This window comes from Oryctolagus cuniculus, chromosome 12, assembly GCF_964237555.1.
Source record: "Oryctolagus cuniculus chromosome 12, mOryCun1.1, whole genome shotgun sequence".
NCBI lineage: Eukaryota > Metazoa > Chordata > Mammalia > Lagomorpha > Leporidae > Oryctolagus > Oryctolagus cuniculus.
Genome location: NC_091443.1, coordinates 67,888,255 through 67,914,255, shown reverse-complemented (window position 1 = coordinate 67,914,255; position 26,001 = coordinate 67,888,255). Strand labels below are relative to the sequence as shown.

General features: G+C 41.8%; 2 protein-coding genes across 4 annotated transcripts in view; one reads left to right on the top strand and one right to left on the bottom strand.

The window, feature by feature from the left end:
• The window catches only part of SLC28A2 (solute carrier family 28 member 2), a 35,820-nt gene extending 19,841 nt beyond the window's left edge, over window positions 1-15,979 (bottom strand). Inside the window, exons 1-4 of one of the 2 annotated variants that reach the window (XM_070053273.1) lie at window positions 15,759-15,979; window positions 15,269-15,358; window positions 12,879-12,972; window positions 12,676-12,764 (exon numbers count right to left, since the gene is read on the bottom strand). In XM_070053273.1, coding sequence (XP_069909374.1) covers window positions 12,676-12,764; window positions 12,879-12,972; window positions 15,269-15,306 — 221 coding nt within the window. In that variant the 5' untranslated portion in view covers window positions 15,307-15,358; window positions 15,759-15,979. 2 annotated transcript variants of the gene reach the window in all.
• Window positions 1-26,001, top strand: part of SHF (Src homology 2 domain containing F) — a 114,830-nt gene that overhangs the window by 47,700 nt on the left and 41,129 nt on the right. The gene's annotated exons all lie outside the window — the stretch shown is intronic.

The window sequence follows — 26,001 nt, the reverse complement described above, 5'->3', positions numbered from 1 at the left end:
CTTCTAATTACAGATGTTAAGACTAGAATTCTAGAGGGGCATTCCAGGGTTCCAAAGTTAGGACTGCTAAGGCCGGCGCTGCGGCTCACTAGGCTAATCCTCCGCCTAGCGGCGCCGGCACACCGGGTTCTAGTCCCGGTCGGGGCGCCGGATTCTGTCCCGGTTGCCCCTCTTCCAGGCCAGCCCTCTGCTGTGGCCAGGGAGTGCAGTGGAGGATGGCCCAGGTGCTTGGGCCCTGCACCCCATGGGAGACCAGGAAAAGCACCTGGCTCCTGGCTCCTGCCATCGGATCAGCGCGGTGCGCCGGCCGCAGCGCGCCGGCCGCGGCGGCCATTGGAGGGTGAACCAACGGCAAAGGAAGACCTTTCTCTCTGTCTCTCTCTCACTGTCCACTCTGCCTGTCAAAAAAAAAAAAAAAAAAAAAAAAAAAAAAAAAAAAAAAAGTTAGGACTGCTAAGAGAGTAGAGAAGAAGAGGGAGCAAATACTGTCTGTGAATAACAAAGGAACATTCACAAAGAAGGAGACAGATGAATTGATCTAAAAGGCAAAGAAGTTTGCTTGGTGCATATGTTGTAGAGTTAGGAGAGGTTTGGAGTTTCCCTAGAAGAGAGAAAGCATGCTGAGTGTGCCCCGTATTTTGAAAGAACAGCATGTTTCACTGTCATTGAGATGAAGGGAGTATGTGGACAGATGATAGGAAGAAAATCTGGAAAGAAGGGCAGAAATTATGTAGGTTATTTGTCATGCTTGGGAATTTAAACATTGTAGGACAAGGAGAACCCAAAGGGAATCTAAGCAAGTAACATAGCAGATGTGTGTTTTAGAAAGATCATTTTGGTGGATGGGATGGAAGATGGGCTGGAGGCCAAGTGGGGGGGTAACTGTGATGTGCAGAGGAGGACTGATGAAAGGTGTGAGTGGAGTAGGTGTTTAAGAGAAAGGATCAGCACAAGTGAAGGAAGAGAGATATGAAAACCTAACCTGACAATGAGGTTTCTGCTATGAGCCACTCAATAAATCTGATAACATACAACAAAACAGAAAATCCAGGAGGAGGAGAAGACCACGAAGATGAAAAGTGAGTTTATGTGCCTAGAGCCCAGCCCTGTGCCTAACATAGTAAGAAAGCATGAAGTCTACACTGACAGGAGTTTGATTTGAGACATGTTTAATTTGAAAAATATATGTAACATCTTGGTGTAGATGTTTGGTTTGACAAAGCATTATTATATATTGGGCTGAAGCTTAGAACAAAGGTGCACACTATAGATATGGATTTGAGTCAAGATATATTAAGTATTGGACAGGGCTGGTATTGTGGCATAGCAGATACAGTTGTTATCTGCAACTCCAGCATTCCATATAGGCACCAGTTTGTGTCCTAGTTGCTCCACCTCCGATCCAGCTCCCTGCTAATGGTCTAGGAAAAGCAACAAAAGATGGCCTAAGTGTTTGGGCCCCTGCCACCCATGTGAAGACCCTGATGAATTTTCTGGCTTCTGGCTTTGATCTGGCTGAGCCCTGGCTATTTTAGCCTTCTGGGGAATAAAACAGAAAATGGAAGATTTCTGTGATTGTATCTTTCTCTCTCTCTGTAACTCAGAATTTCAGATACATAAATAAATATTTTTTAGAAAGATATTAAGTATTGGAGTGAGAAGACAAAGCACAAAACCCTGGAAAACAGACAAGAAGCAGCATCAAGAGAAATAGGGTATACATGCCTATACATGAGTTCCAAATAGAAAAGGTTAGACAGTCATAGCGAGGAGTTACCTGTTTGAAAAGTAGGTTTCATTGGTCCCATGACGAGAATATTTAGACTATTTAGTTGAGCAGTGAAGGTAGTTTTGAAATTAGATTGCATTGGGCTGAGAAGTAAATGACAGGTGAGAAAATGGAAACAGAAAGGAAATCTCACTTTTGCAAGAAACTTAGCCATGAAGAAGAAAGGTATCACAAAATTGAGGTAAAGTTTATTGTAAAAATAAAATAAAGCAAACAAACTTGAGTAGACTTAGAGACAGGGGAAGGGTCTAAGAGAAAAGAGTGATTGACGATCCCGGGAAGGGCCTATTAGAAGGGGATTAAGAAGAATGGGATTAAGAAGATGGATAGAGAGACTGGCGTCAGGCTGGGAGCCGGGAGCCTTCTGCTAAAGGAGGGGAAAGAGAAGGATTCATGTGGGTGCAGGAACATTAAAGTTGGAGAAAATAGGAAGTTCTTTTACTGTTTAAGTAAAAATAACATCAGTGTAGTGTGGTGTTTATAACATATGTAAAAGTAAAATGTGTAACAACAGTAATACAAAGGCTGGAAGGGGAAAAAAGGAGTATACTATTAAAGTTCTTATACAAGTACTGTACTCATATGAATGGGAATGTCACTTGCAGGTAAACTTGATATGTTAAAGATGTACACTATGAGCTCTAAAGCAATCACTAACATAACAAAACAAAGAATTTTAGCTAATAAAGCAACAAAGGAGATAAAATGGAATCATTTAAATGTAGTCTATTAATATAAAAGAAGATATAAAAAGAACAAAAGAGGAAATAGATAAGACAAATAGAAACAAACAGCAAGATGGTAGGATTAAATCATTAAACATAAATGGCCCAAACAACTCAATTAAAAACAGAGACTGACAGATTGGCTATAAAGTTTAGAAGAGACTGCTGTTTTTCTGAGAAAGAAAAAAAAGGACAAAGGCAAAGAAAAAAATGATTAGGCTATATTATAAGTGATATTGCCATAATGAAAAGGAAGCTAGTCATAAATACTTAATCAATCTAGAAAAGGAATTATATCAAATTATGAACCAAATAGCAATGGAGATGGGATTGGGAATGGCAAAATGGGTAGATTAAGTGGAATTGGGAATTTGAAAAGAATGAAAGTTCTAAAAAAACTTCTAAAGAAAACTGAGCACATATATCTACAGTGATGAAATGAAGTGTCCATCGATGAAGAAGGCCCAGGCAGTCCAGTTTGGGACCAGAATTCTGCATGTTACAACAATTACAACTGTTTTAAGTTGTGATTATTTAACTGGTCTCCATGTAAAGTGTAGGCTTACCTGAAAAGAACTTGGAGTCGAAATTCATTGAGGTTTACCACGAAGTTAATCTGGGATATGATCATTATCCTTTTGTCTGGTAATTATCTTGAATGGCAAACCATTCACTTAAACAAACATTTCAACATGACCCAGCTCTTCCTTTCTGAAGTCCAGAACTGGAAGAAGTGGTATTGAGAAGACAAGCTAGGATAGTGTGACTCTTTCTTCCAAGGCTGGCTGTTGTGCTGCTGCTTTCCCAGGCAGACCCCAAGCTTAGGACAGGATGCTGTCCTGCCGGGCCAGTCCCAGGAGCCTGGCTGTCCTCAGCTCTACCACTCAGAGCAGAAGGCATTCAGAGGGCCTGTGGAAGGCATGGGGACAGGGTGACTCTCCAGTGGCCTGGCCTCCTTCACTCTCTGCAGAAAAACCCTCTGCATTTCAGAAACTCAGCCTCTCCAAACTTAGATCCCTTGCTCTCCTTTGTTTTCACCTCAGCACATCTCCGATCCAACAGCTTCTCAGCTTCCTCTCAAATGGCTTAGGAAAAACTGCTCTTCCCACTTAACCAGGGCCAGTCCTCCAACTCCTAATCTCAGTTCCCCCTCCATCCGTTCCTCAGGGCCCTGTTCTAACAAGTGTCTCATTATCTTGCTCTTTTCCTCTCCCACCACCCTCCCCCTTCCCTTTCTCTGGCTCTCCTGGGTCCTTCTTTCCATCATCAAATGTACTCAGATTCAGTACATTTTAAAAATAAACATCCTTCACCACCACCAAATTGGTTTGAATTCTAACCACAGAAAGAACTCTCCCTCATGTGTTTTTGTTTTTGTTAAATTGCTTTAGAGAGAAGGGTCAGTTCAGAAAGAATAATAAAGGGAAGACAAAATCAGTCTGCAATGGAAGATTGGATTAAGGATGTCCTGAGGAAGCAAGAGCAGGATAAGGGAGGATGGAAGCAGAGTCTGAGCATTGCTGGCCTTTAACAGGTCATGACAGCTTGTCAATGCTTCTCCAAAAGTATCCCTGGAACCTGACTTCTCTGATCTATCCCTACTCATCCTGCCTAAGCCTAGATTCTCTTCATCTCTTGCCTGGACAGTTAATTATCAGAGCCTTTTAACTGCTTTTTGCCACCAAAAATTCCCAACTCTAATCCACTCTCCCCGCTGCTGGCAGTTACTTTCCTAAGAAGCAGTATGGTTCCTTTCCATCTCCTGCCTAGAAATCCCTTTGGCTTCCTAGTTTAAAACCAGATAACTTTCTAACCTGTCCCTGCTGACACTGCCTGCCTCGCAGTCTCGGTGCTTGCTTCCATGAATGAGTACCTTGCCACACCAGGTGTCTTGCCCTCCCAGGAGAACCTGCCAGGGGCAGGCTTTGGCTGAGCAGTTAAGGAGAAGTTAAGGAGCATCAAGTGATGGCTCAATTACTTAGGCCCCTGCCACCCGTGTAAAGACCCAGAAGGAGTTTCTGACTTTGGCCTTGCTCAACCCTGACTGTTATTGGCATTTAGCAGAGTGAACTATCAGATGGAAGATCTTTCTCTCTCTCCCTCTTTTCCTATCTTTCTGCCATATAAATAAGAGAAGAGGAAAGAAAGGGAAGGGGAAAAGGGAGAGAAAAGGGAGGAGAGGTGAGGAAAGAGAAAGGAAGGGAAGGGAAGAAAAAGAACAAAGAAACAATCTTTCACAATTTCATGCCTGATATATGCTCTATTACCATGCTCCATCTTATAAATGCCTATTCATCTTCCAGGATCCAACTGCTACCTCCTAGGCGAAGACTTTCTTAAAAATAAGAGTCAATTGTTCATCTACTGTGGTCTTACAGCATTTTATATCTCTGTTCTAGCACTTACTATGTGGCATGATATTGCCATTTTTCTGTTTACCTCTCTCGGGTTGTAGGCATTTCAGGGAAAGGTGAGTTTATCTTCTCATTTTGACATTCATGGTACCCAACTGAGTACCTAGCATACATTGTGTATTATTGTTTTAAGTAGCTAGTAAGTACCTGTCCATTATACACAGATGTTCAATTAGTGTTTGCTGAATAAAGGAATAGGCAGATATCTGGGCAGATATAATAAATCCACAAAAATTAATTGCCTATAAACTTGTGATGGATGGCTAGAAAGTTAAAAAAATTATTAATAGTGGAACAAAAAACATATAGGGTATTAATTTTGTATTTTTAAATTGGCAAATAAAAACTGTACATCTATAGTATACAACCTGGTTTTTTTTAAAAGATTTATTTATTTATTTGAAAGTCAGAGTTACACAGAGAGAGGAGGAGAGGCTGAGAGAGAGAGAGGTCTTCCATCTGCTGGTTCACTCCCCCAGTTGGCTGCAACAGCCAGAGCTGCACTGATCCGAAGCCAGGAGATAGGAGCCAGGAGCTTCTTCCGGGTCTCCCACGCAGGGGCAGGGGCCCAAAGAGTTGGGCCATCTTCTACTGCTTTCCCAGGCCACAGCAGAGAGCTGAATCGGAAGTAGAGCAACTGGGACAAGAACCAGTGCCCATATGGGATGCTGGCACTGCAGGCAGTGGCTTTACCTGCTACGTCACAGCACCAGCCCCTAGAACCTGATCTTTTGAAATAGGTAGTATACACTGGAATGGCTAAATCAAGCATTACCTCATATACTTACCTTTTGTCGTTATGTGAAAGCATTTAAAATCTACTTCTTTATTTCATCATTTGTAAAATGTACCACTATATACACTAAGAAATAAAAATGCTGCCAGTTAAAGACTGGAACAGGCACTTCACAAAAGAGAATATTCAGTGGCTGGAAAAATATGAAAAAATAATCAATTTCCTTAGTCATTATGAAAACACAAAGCAAAACTAAAAAATGAAAATATTGTACAGGCATAACAGAGAAAATGAAAGCATCAGACTCTCATAACACAGCCAGGGGAGTACAGTTTACTACAATCATGTTCAGCATCTGTCAAAGCTTTATAAACCTTTACATCCTCTATGACACAATTCCACGTTAAGACATACAGGCTTGGGTCCAGCATTATGACACAGTAGGTTAAGCTGCTGCCTGCAATGATGGCATCCAATGATGGATGCTGGTTCAAGTCCTGGTTGCTCTACTTCCAATCCAGCTCCCTACTAATGTGCTTGGAAAAGTAGCACAAGATGGCTTGAATGCTTGTGCCCCGGCCACCCACGTTGGAGACCTATATGAAGTTCTAGGTTTCTGACTTTGGCCAGGTCCAGCACCAGCCATTGGAGCCTTTTGGGGAACAGATGGAAGATTTCTCTCTCTGAAACTGACTTTCAAATTAATTCAATAAATCTTAATATATATATATATATATATATATGGGCTTAGGTATTTATGTTTACTGAAAGATATGTACAAAAATGTTTTTAGGAACACTATTCATAATAGTAAAAAGTGGGAATTACTCAAATTCTCAAACTTGGTGATATGGATAAGTAAGCTGTGTTAAATTCTTACAGTGAATTACTGTACAGCAGTGAAGCATGTACTAAGGACCATACCATTTCCCAAACATAATGCCAAGCACAAGAAGTCAGACACAAAAGAATATCTGTGGTACATTTCCTTTAAAAATATAAATTTGTCTTTTTTAAAAAAAGATTTATTTATTATTTTGAAAGGCAGAGTTACAGAGAGGCAGAGGCAGAGAGAGAGAGGTCTTCCATCTGCTGGTTCACTCCCCAAATGGCTGTAATGGCTGAAATTGGGCCAATCTTAGCCAGGAGCCAGGAGCTTCTTCTGGGTCTCCACATGGGTGCAGGGGCTCAAGCAACTGGGCCATATTCTACTGCTTTCCCAGGCTACAGCAGAGAGCTGGATCAGAAGTGGAGCAGCCAGGAGGACTCAACCGGCATCCATATGGGATGCCAGCACTGCACTCGGTGGCTTTACCCACTATGCCACAGTGCCAGTCCCCCCAAAAATGTATTTTTTGTAAAAAATCCAAAACAGGTGAAATTAATCAATGATACTAAAAGTCAGAGTAGCAATTACCTTTAAACAGATTGTGTCTAAAAGGGAGCATGAAATGGTTCTTGGGCACTGATAATGTTTTGGTGTTTCATCTAGGTGATGATCATATGGGTGTATTCTCTTCGTGAAAACTCATTAAGAAACCTGCTTATGTTTATTGTTCCATATAAATGCTATCCTTCATTAAAAATTACACTAAAGGGGCCGGCACTGTGGTACAGTGGGTTAAAGCCCTGGCCTGAAGCACCAGCATCCCATATGGGCGCCGGTTCTAGTCCCGGCTGCTCCTCTTCCGATCCAGCTCTCTGCTGTGGCCTGGGAAAGCAGTAGAAGATGGCCCAATTGCTTGGGCCCCTACACCCATGTGGGAGATCCAGAAGAAGCTCCTGGCTCCTGGCTTCAGATTGACGCAGCTCCAGCCATTGTGGCCATCTGGGGAGTGAACATTCAATGGAATACCTCTCTCTCTCTCTCTCTCTCTCTCTCTCTCTGCTTCTCCTCTTTCTGTGTAACTCTGACTTTCAAATAAATAAATCTTTAAAAAACATTACGCTAAAAAGGCAAAATGGTGCTAATTAAACATTCTATTATTAGACATATCCCAATTTCACTGATTTAAAAATGTAAAAATGGGGCTGGTGCTGTGGCATAGCAGATAAAGCTGCTGCCTACAGCACTGGCATCCCACATGGGCAGCAGTTCGAGTCCTGGCTGCTCTAATTCTTTTTTTTTTTTAAAGATGTATTTATTTTACTTGAAAGTCACAGTTAACATACAATGAGAAGGAGAGGCAGAGAGAGAGAGAGAGAGAGAGGTCTTCCATCTTCTGGTTCACTCTCCAGATGGTCGCAATGGCTGGAGCTGTGCTGATCCAAAGCCAGGAGCCAGGAGCCTCCTCCAGGTCTCCCATGCAGGTGCAGGGGCCTAAGGCCTTGGGCAATCTTCTACTGTTTTCCCGGGCCATAATAGAAAACTGATTCGGAAGTTGGAGCAGCTGGGTCTCGAACCGGCACCCATATGGGATGCCGGCACTGAAGGTAGTAGCTTTACCCACTATGCCACAGCACCAGCCTCCTGCTCCACTTCTAATCCAGATCTCTGCTAATGTGCCTGGGAAAGCAGCAGAAGATGGCTTAGGAACTTGGGCCCCTGTATTTGCATGGGAGACCTGGAAGAAGCTCCTGGCTCCTGGCTTTGGATCTGCCCAGCTCGGGTCATTGTGGCCATTTGGGTAGTAAACCAGCGGATGGAAGATATCTCTCTCTCTCTCTCCATATCCCTGCCTTTCAAATAATATTTTTTAAAATGCAAAAAAAAAAAAAAGTTTTAGAGACATTGAAACATGGTATAAGTCAGGAAAAAGACATTCATTTTATAAAACCGTAGGTGCCAGCATTGTGGCGTGGCAGATAAAGCCACTTCCTGTAACACTGGAATGCTCATGGGCACTGGTTTGTGTCCTGGCTGCTCCACTTCTGATCCACTTCCCTGCTAATGGCTTGAGAAAAAGCAGTGTGGGATGGCCCAAGTGTTTGGGGCTGCTGCCACCCACATGGAGACCTGGAAGAAACTCCTAACTCCTGGCTTTGGCCTCGCCCAGCCCTGGCCATTGCAGCTATCTGAGGAGTGAACCAACAGGTAGAAAATCTCTCTGTCTCTGTCTCTGTCCCACTCTCCCTCTCTGTAATTCTGACTTTCAAATAAATAAATAAATAGATCTTAAATAAAATAAAGTCGTGTATGTGTAACAGCAGGTAGAGAACATAAATAAACAGGGAGCTAAATCACTGTCCTGATTTGGAAAACTACAGAGAATAAAGAAGACAATACTCTGAAAATTAATACATAATCTTAATGCATAACTCCTCACAGAATTATTTTTTTAAGATTTTTAAATTTATTTATGCATTTGAAAGGCAGGATGACAGAGAGGGAAAGATAGGAAGAGAGAGAGAGAGATTTTTCCATCTGCTGGTTCACTCCCTAAATGGCTGCAACAGTGGGGCCTGTGCCAGGCTGGAAGTAAGGGGCCCCAGACTCCATCTGGGTTTTACATGTGGGCAGCAGGGATCCAAGTACTTGTGCCATCATCTGCTACCTTCCCAGCACATTAGCAGGGAACTGGATAAGAAGCAGAGTAGCTGGGACTTGAACCAGCACTTCGTTATAGGATGTGGGCATCCCAAGAGGCTGCTTAATCAGCTGTACTATAACATCTATCTACCCTTGGGAATATTTTTACAATTTGGAAACTTGATGAGACAATTTATTTGAAAAATAAACCCACAAGAATTCCAAGGAATGTTTTTAAAGGAAAAATTAATGCAAAGGGTTGGCCCACCAAATCTTAAAAAGTACAGTGTAAACAATTATGATATTGTATTAAATATACAGAAGTGTCTGAATGAAACATATAATTAAAAATAGATTCAAACTGTCACATTAACATAATGAATGCCAAAGTTGAAGCTGAATCAGAACAGAGAAAGCACTCAAAATTTAGAAAGTATTGCAGAGAAACTGGATATCAGTATGGAAGAGTATAAGCTTAGGGCCACACTTCATCAAAGTTAATCAAGCAAAAAACAAGAAAATGGCCTGCATTTTGGCACAATAGCATCTCATATGAGGGCTGCATGAATTCCGGATGCTCCACTTCAGATCAAACTCCCTTCTAACATTCCTGGGAAAGCAGCAGAAGATAGCCCAAGTCCTTGGGCCCCTGCCATCCATGTGAGAGAACTGGATGGCATTCCAGGTTCCTAGCTTCCACCTGGCCCAGCCCTGGCCACTGTGGCCATTTGGGGAGTGAAGCAGTGGATAGAAAAATCCCTCTACCTCTTCTTTCTCTGAAGCTTTGCCTTTCGAGTAAAAAAATAAATCTTTTTTTTAAAGGAAAAAAATGAACATATTTAAAAATTAATACAGAATCCAATTAAAATGTGAACATGAAAGAATAACTGATAGTCTATTATCTAAATATATAAATAATTTATTAAAGTCTACTCATTAAACTTTGAATATTATGCAATTATGGGTTCGGTTTAAATTTAGGTTTAAGGTTAGAGCTAGAGTTATGGTTAGCCTTACTGTTAGGGTTAGGCTTAGGCTTAGGGCTAGGGCTAGGTTCAGCTTTAGTATTAGGGTTAGGGTTATGGTTAGCCTTAGTAGATACTTTGGGTAAAATATTGTCCCAGGAGTTATAAGAGGTAAAAGGTAAAGATAAATACATGAAATACACATGTATTTGCAGGCCAATATAGAAATACAGTGTAGATAGAAGTCCATAGCAAAATGTCAAAGGTTTTAAGTGTTATGAGAGAGGACCAGATAGAATGTTCTGGAATTTCGGAGGGAAAACCAACCTCTTAGGACTGGGGCCAGCAATGCTGAGGAGGAGCAGCACTGGGGAGATATCATGAACATGACTTGTATTGAATTGGGCCTTGAAAGATATATTACATTTGGGCAGAAAGATGTAGAATGAAGATGATTCACTCAGAAGCAATGATGTAAGACATGACATTGGAGGTAGAAAATGAAGGGTTATGTATAAAGAATGATAGGTGACTTTTGCCAGAGCACAGGGTAGCAATTAGAAGGGGAATTTAAGAATTAACACTGGAAAGTCAAGTTGACTATAGGTCATGGTTGAAGGATGAGGGTGTAAGGAGACTTGAATGCAGGCAGCTGAGTTGGTCTTTGTTCTGGAATCAAAGAAGAGCCACAAAGGTTTTTCAACAAAAGAATTCAGAGTCGGGGCCAGTGCTGTAGTCTAGTAAATTGAGCCCCTGCCTTTAGTGCCAGCATCCCATATGGGTGGCCAGTTAGTGTCCTGGCTGCTCCTGTTATAATCCAGCTCCCTGCTAATGGCCTAGGAAATCAGTGTAAGATGGTCTAAGTACTCGGGCCCCTGCACCCACGTAGGAGACCTAGAAGAAGCTCCTGGCTCCTGGCTTCAGATCAGCCCAGCTCGGCCCATTGCGGCCATTTGGGAAGTGAACCAATGGAGGAAAGATATCTCTCTCTCTCTCTTTCTCTCTGCCTCTGCCTCACTGTAACTCTGCCTTTCAAATAAATAAATAAATCTTTAAAAAATAAATAAGCAGAAGAAGGGGATCAGTGATACGGCACTGCGGGTTAGGCTGCTGCTTGCAACACATATCAAAATGCCTGTTCAAGTCCTGACTGTTCTGCTTTCTACTCAGCTCCCTGCTAATGTGCCTGGAAAAGCAATGGGTGATGGCCCAAGTGCCTGGGGGACCTAGATGGGATTCCTGGCCCCTGGCTTCAGTCTGGACCAGACCCAGCCCAAACCCCAGCTGTTGTGGTCAATTGGGAAATGAACCAGTGAATAAAGATCTCTCTCTCTCTCGATCTTTGTCTCTCTCTCTCTCTCTTTCTCTGTCACTCTGCCTTTCACATAAATAAATTTTTTAAAAATAAATAACAGAAGAAAAATAGGAATATTCTTTTGTTTGGAAGCTACCCTGAGTTATATCTATATTCCCTTTAGTAACTACCCTCTTCTAACTTCTCAAAGTATGACCTTATAAAAGTAATGCTCTCTCATAAAACCAGACCTTTCCTGCACTCTGCGACATGGTATGCATCTGACCTGTTTTTCCCAAACAGGGTTTCTTTGGCATGACTTCTGTGACCCAGTCCAGCATTAGATTCAAAGCTGCATTGCCCACTCCTCCTTCCTTGACCCCTGTTCACATAACACTGAGACTGTACCTCCCTTCTTGAAATTTTTCTTTTTCTTTTTTTTCTTTTTTTGACAGGCAGAGTGGACAGTGAGAGAGAGAGACAGAGAGAAAGGTCTTCCTTTGCCGTTGGTTCACCCTCCAATGGCCGCCGCGGCCGGCGCACTGCGGCCAGCGCACCATGCTGATCCGATGGCAGGAGCCAGGTACTTCTCCTGGTCTCCCATGGGGTGCAGGGCCCAAGCACTTGAGCCATCCTCCACTGCACTCCCGGGCCACAGCAGAGAGCTGGCATGGAAGAGGGGCAGCCAGGACAGAATCCGGCGCCCCAACCGGGACTAGAACCTGGTGTGCAGGCGCCGCAAGGCAGAGGATTAGCCTAGTGAGCCGCAGTGCCGGCCGAAATTCTTCTTTTTTGACTTAGCTCTAAGACACTGTACCTTCTGAGTTTCTTTATTATACGTCATAGTTGGTCTTTCTCCCTTTTCTCCCTGGTTTCTATTCTCCCCATCCCAAATCTAAGCATTCTAGAAGACTTTTTTTTAAATGATCTAGGTAATTTAATTTCTATTATCTTCTAGAAAGATTTTGATGTTAATATGCACCTGTTGTAACAAATTACATAAATCTCTCTGTATAATACTTAGTACATAATAAACATTAGCTGTTTTTATCATTGTTGCTACTATTTTTATCAGCTCAACCAACACTTAATAAGCCTGTTTTATGGCTCAGGCTTATGTAATAATTATTCAGAATACATATATATGCATATATAATATGGGGTGGTTGTGAGTCTCCACAATAAAACCACAAACTCTGAGGATGGATTAGCTTCAACCTCTTCTTAGTCAGCTTGTCCCTGGCACTCAGGTTCTACTGAACTGAATTCTGGAACATCGGTACCTTTGGTGAGTGGCAGGCCTCACATCATCGCTGAGACTGTGTCCTTGCACTTCCATCCTCCTGGTTTGCTCAGAATTTATCCCTTCTTCCTGTAAGCACAGTAAGAGTAGGGTCAATCCTGGAGCCCTGCCAGAGCACAGCCAAGGACCCTACAGGAGGCCATGGGCAGCCCCAGCACTGCAGACACTGGACTGGAGAATTACCGTGAGCTCCAGCCCTGCGTTCTCTATGCCGTTCTCCGCTGTGGACAGAGCAAGAGACTTTCTTCCACTGGCTTTCTCCATCCTCTCTTCTGAACTGAAAAACAAATTCAGGACGAAGGCTGAAAAACGGGTCATTCTGTCATGTAGGGCAAGAAAGAATATTTAGGACCAGTTACCCAAAAGAATCACAAAAACAGAAATGTTAGAAGGTCAGTTGATTTCTTTAAGAGCTAAGAATTAGGATGATTGGATGCATCATTTTAATATCATAAGTCATGAAATATTGGAGCTGTTTCCTATTGTTAATAGCTAAGGAAGGAGCATCAAGATAGGAGAAGAGAAGGGATGAGTGTGCTCTCCAGGCCCTAGGACCTGACCTACAGAGACCCTATTTGGTCCCTCAGAGGGAAGGTCATAGGTGTCTGCTCTTAAACTAGGATTGGCCCCAGTGAGTTGTGCTAAATAAGAAAGAAACAGAGGAAGACAGCTGGAAAATCTTGGACCCCAAAATATTGCTGAAAAAAAATTAACAAACCTTCAAGTTATTGACTGTAAGAAACCTACATTTAGAATAATTGGTATGAATATTAATGATCCTGAATAACAAAACCTTTAAAACCAAATTAATCAAGAAGCTTAAGCAAACATTTGAGCCTCAGAATAAGTAAACCTAATGCATAAGCATTCACATTTATAATCTAAGTTCATTCTGAGATGTTTCTTTACTTTGCAGAAAATTTCCCTCCCCATAGAACTATTTTTAAAAATGTGATCTCTTCAAGCATTAAACATACAATCTCATGAAACACAGAGACCCTATTTTTATTGTGTAAATTTGGCCCTTCCCATATAGGACCAGAATTACTTGAGTTTTGAGTTTAGCCTAAATAGGATCCATTAAGAAATTGGTTTAGCTGAGTATCTGCCCTCCCCTCCCCCACCCACCCCGGTACCCTTGCTTACCCCAGCTTGTGGGATTCCTAATGGCTCCTCAGGGAAGGACTGAAGGAAAAACAGAGTGGCAAGGGAGAACCAGCATGGGGGATGGGAGGCTCCTGTCATTGGTTGTTTTGTTTCTTGGGCCCTCCTTCTCTGTGCCTGCCCTTTCTCTTGGAGAGGAGGAGGGAAACTCTCAGGTTAAATATTTATATGTCTTTAAGACTATTTTGTAGAACTAAGAACTTTGCAGGAACTTCTCACAGACTCATCGGAGGAAGCATTCCTCATGACTGGGCTAGGCTTGGGTAGTGTGTTAAAGAAATGTTCAGAAAAAAAAGTCTCTGAGCTCCAAAACCCACCATCATTTTGTGCTAGAAAGACATTTTGTAGAAAAGAGCAGAAATAAAAGCTGTACATTATTCAATGCCAAACGACTGTTAGGAATTCTGTTGTTAACCCATTCAGTCATTTCTTCAGTACCCACTATTTCCCAAGCAACTGTTTTTGAGTGCTAAAGATGAAAAGATGAATGAAGCAGTGTCTCTGACAACAAAGAACTTACAAATCAGGAGGGAAGACTGACATATCGTGAACGCTTCACAGAGCTGGAACCCTTGCCCTGAGCCTGGAGTCTAGATAGGTAATGAAGGAAGCATTGACAGGGAAAAGGGTGTGCGCAGGGAAGAACACTACAAGACACAGAAGAGCAGCCCTTCCTGACCAGTTAAGCATGCTACAAAAGTTAAAGAATGGGGGAAAATTGCTGAGAAATGAATTAAAGAAAGATAGAAACAAATTTAAAAAAAAAGTTAAGGACAGGGGGATGTAAGAGCAGGACACAGAAATCAATCTGGAGTTGCAGTCAAGTACCGGGTAGACATGGACTTTGTAGGCTGAGCTACAAAGTCTGGGCTTTTTCTGGACAAAATGTAGAAGCAGGAGGAGAATGGATTGGAGATACTTCCCAGCAACACAGAGTCCTTCCAGTCAGGAGACAAAAGCAGTGGTTCAGGTGGTACACGGTAAGGCTCTAACCAAAGCAAACGAGGATAGACAGAAGCAAATGGATCTGTATTAGGACTTGGTGATTAACCGGTCATGGAGAGGATGAAGCAAAGAGGAGAAGATAAATCTGCAGAATTGGCCAAAATGTTCTTGTTCCTGCCATATTCTACCTTCCAGTAACACTTAGGTGAATGTCATTTCCATAACACCCAGTGTTCCCTTGCACCAAAAGACTTTGTTCATGGATGTTGTTCCCTCTGCCTCTAAGACCCTGACCCTATACATGGACCTAACAAATTCCTTCAAGTCCACCCTCTTCAATGAAGCTCTCCTTTGACTCCCTCCAACAGGACTTATAACCCCTGCCCTCTGCTCCTACCACAGCACATTGTTGCAGAACTCGACAGAAGACAGAGGACTCCAAATTTCACTTGTCTCCCACTTACTGTGATCTCCTCAGGCACAGGCTCTCTGTCTTGTTCATCTCTGTATCTCCAGGCTACAATCTGCCACAGTACCAGGCAATCAGTAAATATCTGTAAAATAAACGAAACCAACAATAACTCAGGATTCTGGCTTAGATTATTTAGTATGTAGACAATGATTCCAGTCATCAAAATGAGGACACATGTTTCTGTTTCCCTAGTTCCATGCGCGTGCGCACACACACACACACACACACACACACTTGCTTAATGCTATCTCATAAGATTACTATGGAAGTTACTTATTTAACAATATAGGAGAAACATTTTGGAAAATAGTAGATGGCTTTGCAATTGTAGGATGCTATTTGAAGCTCTTCAGGAAAATAAGACACCTATGTTCCAAGTAAATGTGATTACAGATATTTTTGAGCTAATCCCTGATTGTCATCTCTATATGACTGTGAAGTATATCTTGCTCACCGTATCCCACACCTTATTTCATTTTTACCTTAGATAATTGCCATTTTGGGGACCAGGTCCAAGCATCACGATAGGCACTTCCTAGTTTCCTGTCCAGGTAACATCATATCAGCGATCACAACTCTGTCTTCTCTCACCCACTTCCTTCTTTCTTTTCCTGAATAAGTGTAAAGAACCTCCTCTTCATCTTCTAATTGCAGACTACAACACTCTTCTCACCTTCCCAAGAGACCCAGGTTTCTTTTAAATGCAGATGTTGACATAAGCCAACTCCCAAGAGGAAGAGAAGGAAAAGAATTACCCTTACAGGTGCCTCCCCTCGGTTAACTGATTTGGACTCCACTGTTTGTTTTCTGTCATATCACTTCTAGGGGAGGTTGATAAACTGTCAAATTATGGGTCAGGAAGGACATGATTTACCCAGAATCAACAGCTAGTTAGTGATTCAGCCAATTCCAAATACTGAAACCATCACTTCTAGTTCTGAGCTGTTTCTTGGCTATGAATTTAAAGGTTAAGTATAGATGCCTGTTTCTGCATCACTTTATAGTCTTCCATAAGATTTTTCTATAATTTCACTGTTCGTCCTCATAATATTCCTGTAAGGCAAGCAAGTCAGTTACTAATCCTATTTTAAGTACAAAGGAAAACAGACTCAAAGAAGATGAGCAATTTATCTAAAGTCATAAAAGCTAATTAGGACAGAGCCGGGACCAGAGGCAGTTCTGGTCATATCCATGGATGCTGAACCTTATAATTGTGTTAAAGCTAGAAACAATTCTTGGAAAACAAGGTGACCAGCTACACACCCTTCTGGGAAAGAATTAGGGCAAAAGTAATGGATGATATCATTCTCCCTGCTTTTATCTCTCCTTTTTTTACTGGTAGAAGCAAGCAGAACTAGAGACAATATAGGACCTTCCAATTGTAGTCTTAATGGAATAGTTGGTATTTACTCATCCTGTTTTTTTATATACAAAAATAGTTTAAAGGCATTGCAGAGCAGCCAGTGGAGGAAGGACTTGAGGATAAATGATCCTTGAAAGAAGGGAAAACAAGAGCTGAGCTCCACATTCATCCTAGCTCTTTTCTTTCTTCTCCTTCTCCTTCTTCTTTTTTTTTTTTTTTCTTAACTTGAGAAATGCCCTGCTTGTTTACAGCAAGTTCTTTTTTTTTTTTTATAAAGATTTATTTATTTATTTGAAAGTCAGAGTTACACAGAGAGACGAGAAGAGGTAGAGAGAGGTCTTCCATCTGCTGGTTCACTCCGCAATTGGCCACAATGGCCAGTGCTATGCCTATCCAAAGCCAGGAGCCAGGAGCTTCTTCCAGATCTCCCACACAGGTGCAAGGGCCTAAGCACTTGGGCCGTCTTCTACTGCTTTCCCAGGTTATAGCAGAGAGAGGGTTCAGAAGTGGAGCAGCCAGGACTCGAACCAGAGCCCATATGGGATGCCAACACTGCAGGCAGTGGCTTTACCAGCTATGCCACAGCACTGCCCCCAGCAAGTTCTTCAAGGCCCTAACCATCCTAAGCCCTGAAGTCTCATTTCTCTTTACTTTCTTATTTCTAAAAATGATTTCAAAACATTATTTATTTATTTTTATTATTTCAAAAGTAGAGACATAAAGAGAGAGATCTTCCATCTGTTGGTTCACTACCAAAATGCCTGCAACAACTAGTGCTGGACCAAAGCCAGGAGCCTGGAACTCTATCCAGGTCTCCGACATTGGTAGCAAGAATCCAAGTGCTTGAGCCATCAGTTGCTGCCTCACAGGTGCAAATTACCAGGAAAGTGAAGTTGGAAGTGGAGTGAAGACTCAAACCCAGGCACTGCGATGTGGGATGCTGTGTCCGAAATGAAGTTATTAATGCAGTTAATGCTGTGCCAAATGTAAGTGTGCTGGCTGTGTTTCTGTGGGTATTTTATTTTTCAAATCAAAATGCAGAGAAATAATACTCAATCTTACGAGGTTTAAGATACAGAAGGTCGAGTTTGGAGCAGTTATAATGGCTGCAATTTGAGGGGGGAAATCATACAAAGGGGGAAAAAAAAAAAAAAACCATGAAGAAGCAGCCCAAAAACCTACAACCAAATTTCCAAGTCATTGGCCAACTCATATAAGTTGTGTGTGCTCAAGATAAAACACTAATAAATTCATCCAAAAACTGAACAAACAAAATAAAATCTAAAAAAAAAAAAAATAGTGTTCAAAGTAGTTAGAGTGCCAATTAGAATGTTAAAGATGGTTCGAGTCCTAGCTGCTCTACTTCCGATCCAGCTCTCTGCTGTGGCCTGGCAAGGCAGTGGAGAATGGCCCAAGTCTTTGGGCCCCTGGGCCAGCGTGGGAAACCCAGAGAAGACTCCAGGCTCCTGGCTTCGGATCAGGCCAGCTTCAGCTGTTGGCAGCTGTCTGGAATGTGAACTAGTGGATGGAAGTCCTCTCTCTCTCTCTCTCTCTCTCTCTCTCTCTCTGTGTGTGTATGTGTGTGTTTGTGTGTGTGTGTCTGCCTCTCTGTAACTCTGCCTTTCAAATAAATAAATAAATAAATCTTAAAAAAAAAAAAGACCTAGGAAGAGATTACAGCAGCTGCGTGGGTAAATTTGTTTCAAGCCCTACTGAGGGATGTGGACCTTAATAAATGCCTCAGGTTTTGACTGAGACTATAAAAGAAACATAGCCCAGTAATAGGAAACATCCCAGGAATTAAATCCATGCTCTAGGGAAACTCAAAACTGAACTGACCAGCACAATCAAGCCTAAATCAAAGCCTCAACAGGTTGAAGTTAATTCATTTTTGCTATATCTACCTGACAAGAGAAATGGTGACTCTCCTCAAGGATGTGTAACATCATTCAGAGCATCTACAGATTTTCATGTGCACTGTCCAGCATCTGATTTGACCTAACAAAACATTCTAAAAATAATAGGGCTGAATGACTAAAAACAAAGAGATAAAAAAACGACAACAGAAAGTAGGCACAAACCTGTGTTTCAGATGTTGGAGATGTCAGAAAAGGATGTGAAGATAACAATGAGGTGGGCATTTGGCCTGGCAGTTAAGATGCCCACATTCCATATCTGGATGCCTGGGTTTGATACTACCTCTGGCTTGTGATTCCATCTTCCTGCTAATGAAGATCTTGGGAGGCAGTGGTGATGGCTAAGTAATTGGGTTTCTGCCATCCACATGGGAGACCTGGGTTGGGATCCTGGCTTTCAGCCTCAGCCTGGCCCAGTCCCTGGCCACTGGGCCAGCAGATGGGGTTTTTCTCCCTCTCTCTGTTTCTGTGCTTGTCAAATAAATGAATACATAATCATTTTAAACTATGATTTCTGTACTCTGTGTGTGTCTGTCTCTCCTGCTGCCTTTCAAATAAATACATAAATAAATACTGAGGGGGAAAAAAAAGGAATGAGTCAAGTGGAAGTGCTAAAACTCAAAAACACGGTAATAGATATGAAGAATGGCTCTGACAGGCTCATTGATAGACTCAATTCAACCCAGGAAAGAACCAGTGAACTTCAAGCAAGTCAATAGGAATTACCCAAAATGCAATATAAACAGAAAAGGAGAAGGGGCAGAAAGCAGAATGGAGCCTTCAGAAGCTGTAGAATATCAAATAATCTAACAGATATGTAATTGGAATAACAGATAAAAGAGAGTAGGTGGAGCAGAAAAATATTTGAAGAAGGAATGGCTGATACTTTTCCAAAACTGATGAAAGATGCCAAATCACAGATCTAAGAATTTCAGAAAACCCAAAGCAAAATAAGTACCAGGACACATACACACCAAAAACAAAAAGTTGAAGGTAACCAAAGAGAAAAAAAAAAAAAAAAAAAAACTCCATATATGGAAAACATCAAAAGACTTGCAAGAGACACTCCCCCCCCCACACACAACTATAAGAATGAATCAGTAATCTAGAAGAAAGGAAAGAAAAAAAAACCCGCAAATAAAAATCTGAAAAAAATTATAGGAGCAAGTGTTTGATATCTTGGAAGTGAACCAGCACATGGGAGATCTCTATATCTCTCTCTCTGTGTTTCTGTCTCTCTCCCTTTCTCTCTATTGATTCCTGCCTCTCTTTCAGATAAAGTAAGTAAATAAAAACTTAAAAAGGAAAAAAGTTATATCAACCCAGAATTTTTTTAGCCAGCAAAGCTAGCTTTCAAAAATGAAAGAACAGTAAGATTATTTTAGATAAAAATTGAAATGATGTATTATCATTGAACTTACACAAAAGGAACTAGTAAAGAAAATTCCTGGCATAAAGAAATGAAGAAATAACATATAGAAACGGAATAAATGAGAGTAAACGTAAAATTCACTTTAGAATTTTTAACTATCCTGAAAGACAACTATCTAAAGCAAAAATAGTGCAAATGTATTGTGTTTATAGCATATGTAAAAATAAAGTATATAGCAGAAAGAATGGAACAAAGTAACTGGTAGAAGGACCTGCATTGTGGTGTAGCAGGAAAAGCCACTTCCTGCAATGCCAGCATTCCTCATGGGTGATAGTTCATGTCCTGGCTGCTCCACTTCAGATCTAGCTCCCTGCTAATGGCCTGGTAAAAACACTGGAAGATGGCCCAAGTGTTTTGACCCCTGCCACCCAAGAGGGAGACTCGGACTAGTGGCTTCAGCCTAGCCCAGCACTTGCTGTTGTGGCCATCTGGAGAGGGAGGCAGCAGAAGGGAGATCTCTTTTTCTTGATCTCTCTCTGTGTAACTCTGACTTTCAAACAAATTAATCTTAAAAAAAAATAGTAACTGGTAGCATATTGTTGTAAGATCATAATACACATAAAGCTTTATGAATTATGATTGAATACATAATTTATAAAGTATTTTACAAACCCTGTGGCAAACACTAAAAAAATTAGAGGCGTAAATAACAAGATAATAATGGAGATAAAATGAAAGAGTAAATTATACTCATTTAATACAAAAGAAGGCAGAAAAATGAAACAAAGAACCAATGGAACAAATAGAAACCTAAGAGAGACAGGTATTATGGTGCAGTGTGTTAATCTGTCACATGGGATACCCACATCTCATATCAGAGCTTCCCTGCTACTCTGATGCAGATACAACTTCCTGCTAATGCTTCTGGGAAGGCACTGAATGATAGGCCAAGTACTTGGGTTCTTGTTGCCAATAGGGAAGATCCAAATGAAGTTCTGGGCACCTGCCTTTGGGCAGGCATTTGGGGAGTGAACGAGCAAATGAAAGATCTCTCTCTCTCTCTCTCTCTCTCTCTCCCCTTTTCCCTCTCTTTGTCACTCTGCCTTTCAAATAAATAAATCTGCTGATCCACTCCCCAAATAGCTGCAATGGCAACACCTGGGCCAATCCAAAGCCAGGATCCAGGAACTTCTTCCGGGTCTCTCACGTGGATACAGGGGCCCAAGTACTTGGGCCATCTTCCCATGCTTTCCCAGGCACGTTAGCAGGGAGCTGGATTGGAAGTGGAGCAGCTGGGTCTCAAACCAGCACCCATGTGGGATGCTGGCACTGCAGGCCACGGTTTTACCTGCTATACCACAGCACTGGCCCCAGTAAATGAATCTTTGAAGAAAAAAAAAAAAAAGAAGATAAATTTTAATCAAATCATGTCGATAATTACATTAAATATAAATGGTCAGAACCCTTAAAAAAGCAGATTGGATTTTTTAGAAAAGCAATACCCAACTATATGATGTATATTAGAAATTCACTTTAAATATAAAATCATAGACTAAAAGTGAAAGGCTAATGTAAGACTTCGTATGATAACATCAATTTTTTAAACAGCTGGAACGTCTATGTCAATATCAGAATAAAAAAGAATTCAGAGCAGAGAATATTGACAAAGATACTTGTACTCCAATAAGGGACGCCAGTGTCACAAGTGGCTGCTTAACTGCATTGTGCCACAGTGCCAGACCCTGCCCCTCCAATTTTTTAAAACTTTGAAAAATTAATATTAAGAAAACAATGAACCAAAACTATGGAATAAATATATGGGGGAAAGACTTGAACAGACATTTTGCCAAAGAAAATATACAGATGGCAAAAAATTTTAAAAGGCCATTAAGGATGCTTTTGAGGCCGGTGTTGTGGCATACTGTGTTGAGCTGCCGCCTGCAATGCCAGCATCCCATGTGAGCTCTGGTTCAATTCCCACGTCCAATCCAGCTCCCTGCTAATGTGCCTGGGGAAGCAGCAGAGGATGATTCAAGTCCTAGGGCCTACCACTCAAGTGGAAGACCCAGAGGAAGCTCCTGGCTCCTGGCTCCTGGCTTCAGCATGGCCCAGCCCCAGCTGTTGTGGCCATTTGGGGAGTGAGCCAGCAGGTAGAAGATATCTCTTTGTGTATTACCTGTTTTAATGGTTTGTCTTCTGATTCTATCGTCTGTATATTCCTGTGTTTGTTTCTATTGATTACTTTTCCTCCCTTGTTATGGGGCTTATTGTATGCTTTATTGCATACAGGATAATTTAAAGTGAGACAGTAGTTAATATAATTTTATGTAGTCGAGTGCTAGATTTTTCTGCAATTCTTTAAATATTTTTTGAACTTCATTCTGGGATGTAGTTAAGTTACTGGGAAACAATTTGAATCTATCAGAGCTTGATTTTAGTCATTATTAAACGTTTATCTAGGATTTACCTAGGATTAATTTGGCTCTACTGTAAAGGCAATCCTATGCAGAGAACTTTACTCAATGCCCCAAGAGATAGGAAGTCTTTTCACTTTGTCTGACAGGTTCCCAGCTCTGGGTCAGTTCTGAGGATTTTTCTGCTTGCTCTTTCCCAGGAATCCTTTCCCAGAATGCAATGGCATCCTCTCTTGCTTGTACTGATGATCTCTTTCACCTCCTCCATCCTTTGCCCTGTGAAGTCTGAACTCTGTGAGACCACTGGCTTCTTTCCCATGTCCCTGACTGATGGCCTGGAAACTCCTTGGGCTGCAAGGAGATTGTCAAGGTTTATTTTCTTCCCCTTCTTTCAAGGATCTTCATCCTGCACTGCCTGTTGCCCAATATCTGAAAAGCATTATTGCATGTATTCGGTCAGGGTTTTTTAGTTGTTTAGGTGAAAGGGTAAATCTAGTCCCTGGTACTCTATTCTGATCAGAAGTAGAGGTCTATAAATAATTATCAAGTGCCTACTATTGTGCTGGACACAGCCTTAGATATTGAAGATGCTGTAGCAACCCAGACAGACAGACAAGGGTCCTGTCCTCAGGGAGGTACATTTTAGTGAAGACCTATGAAGACAAGTAGAATGGAGTGAACATGATCACGAAGTTTTCACTTCTACCTTGAGAAGAAACTTCTAGATCTAAAGCTGTAGCTACAAACAGTAGCAGATTGCACAGGAAGGCCGGTGGGGATTGGATGGGGAGTCTTATATAAAAAATACTACATATGATTTTATAAATAGAAGGGCTGTTTTGCAGTAACAAAACTGCATCTATCTAAGAACTAACTTGTGTAATGGTACTGTCCATTTCCTGGAATTCTTATAAAGCAAAATCAAGTTCATACATATGAAGTGCTTAGCTCAGGTTCAGTGTTGACTGCCTGTCCCCTCATTTCAATTCAAGCTAACATCTCAGGGCAGTGTTTGGTGCCTTTCTACCCACTTGTGTACAACTTTTATTATTACTTCTATTGCCTTATACTCCCAGATTAAGAACTCTCTCCAAAATAATTATTTAGCTAGGAGCATCTAAATAATTTGCATGGGCCAATATAAAATGAAAATATGAATCTTTGGCCCCAAAATTATTCATAATTTCTAGAGAACAATGTTGATTGAGCTAATGTTAAGTGAACATATTTAATATTATCTTCTTATTAGCTAAGGAAGAGAACTGATTTGGAAATTACCCTACTTCCAAGAGTACTATTGAAGAAATCAAAGTTCCAAGGAATAGTTACAGGAGCCCCTCCCTTCTCAGTTCCATCTGACCTTGGCACCAGATAGTGTCATAAAACTACCTATCTACAGGTGTGGAGAACAGATTCTCAGAATAAGGTGAACCTTAAGATATCTCTGCTAATGCCAAATGCACTGGCTGAGAGTAAAGCTGGTAATGGGAGTGGCCTAGTGGGCCAGTTACAGAAACTCTGTGCTCTGCTGGTCTTATACTGAGGCCCTTACTGAACCTGCTAGGCTAACACACACTTCCTGGACCATGGAATTGACATCCAGTTCCTCTCTCCAACCTTTACCTCCCATCCACACTTCTCTCTTTGCAAAACCCTGAAGGCTATTTCCACTTAGATGACCCACTGATAGCTCAGAGTCAGTTTGTCCTAAACAAGATCTCACCATTGTCTTCTCAGAGGCCTCCTCCCCCAATTCTCTTCCTTCTCTTCAAGGCACAGTAAGCATTCCTTACACGTGCTTCTCCAGTTCTGTCTTCCCATTAGCACTTTCCTCAGCTGACCCTGTGTTAGAGTTTGGTATTGGGCTTTTGTGCCTCTCACCTTCAGGAAGGAGCTTGTGACAATGAAAAGGCACCTGCAGCAAGGTGCGAAGGGGAGAATTTGAAGAAACTTTCCTTCAACTTCCCGATTTTGGACAGAGTTGACCTTGAATACTACCAGGCTGTTTGAATTCCTAGAGGCAGTTATAACTGCTGATGGCAAGTGCTGACCAAGGATTTCATTTTTTTAAGTTGATTTTATTTATTTGAAAGGGAGAGAGAAACTCCCACCCCCTGTTTCATTCCCCTAAATGCCCACAACAGCCAGGGTTGGGGCAGGCTAAAGCCAAAAACAGAGACCTCAATTTACTCTCCCGTGTGGGTTGCAGGGACCCAAGTGCTTGAGTCCTCACATGCTGCTTCCCAGGGTCTGCAGTAGCAGAAAGCTTGAATCTGAAGCAGAGCCAGAGCTCAAAAACTGGCATTCCAATATGGGATGCAGTCATCCCAAATAGTGTCTAACCACTATGACAAATGCTGCCCTCCCATTATTTTTATAGTATATTTTATATCTAATTTAAATTTGTACTGAAATATTTGCCTTTTCTCATGGAATTCTAATGTTTTTGAAATTTGCTTGAGAGAAGTTTAAGATCTTTTTCTCTCCAGCTTTGTCCCACATGGCAGGTTCCTTTCTGAGTGGGGAGACAGTGAACGTATTAAATAGGATGTGGAGAGGTTGGCGTTGTGGTATAGCAGGTTAAGCCTCTGTCTGCAGCACCAGCATCCCATATGGGTGCCAGTTCGAAACTTGGTTGCTCCACTTCTGATCCATCTCCCTGCTAATGTACCTAGAAAAGCAATGGAAGATGGCCCAAATGCTTGGGCCCCTGTCAGCTGGGTTCCTGGCTTCGGCCTGGCCCAGCGCTGGCCATTGCACCTCCTCCTCCATCTCCTCCTCTCTGTAACTCTGCCTTTCAAATAAATAAAAAGTAATTTAAAGGGGGGAGGGGCTGGCGCTGTAGCATAGCAGGTAAAGCCACTGACATCCCATTTGGGTACCCATTTGAGTCCCATTTGCTTCACTTCCAATACAGATCCCCGCTAATGGCCTGGGAAAGCAGTAGAAGATGGCCCAAGTCCTTGAACCCCTGAACTCATGTGAAAGACCTAGAAGAAGCTCCTGGCTTCAGGCTTTGGCCTGGCCAGCCCTGGTCTTTGCAGCCATTTGGAGACTGAACCAGTGGATAGAAGATCTCTCTTTCTTTGTCGGTCTGTCTCTTCCCTCTCTGTAATTCTGACTTTAAAATTTAAAAAAAAAAAAAAAAAAGGAGCAGGCAGGGTTGTGGAAATAGAAGAGAAAAGAGGCAATGATAGATACTCCTCGACATGGCAGTGCTGGCCTTGGCTAATTCATGGTTAGGTGCTGGATAGCCTACGTTTTAGTAAAGATTGGCAGGTTGACTAAGTATTATCTGGCCACAGAAAGCAGAGTGAGAATATGGGAAATCCTAAGGAGTTACAATGTCTGTGACCTGACATTAGGGGTTTCTCCTTTCTCTCCTGCCCTTTCTTTTGTATGCTCTTTCTAATTTCTTCATTGATTCCATCTTCTTTCCTTCATTTCTTTCCCTCTCTCTTCTCTGTGCCCCCTCACACCTTTTCTTCATCTTTAATTTCCTATCACTGTTTCCTCTTGACGTTTTCAGCACTCTGCCTGGAAAGCTGTGCTTAAGAACACTGGGAGAAAAAAAAATGGCATCTAGAATAGCTATGAAGGCCCCCTCAGTACTCAGCAGAGCTAAAGGCAGAGCGCACTGGTCATTTGTGTGTCAGGGAG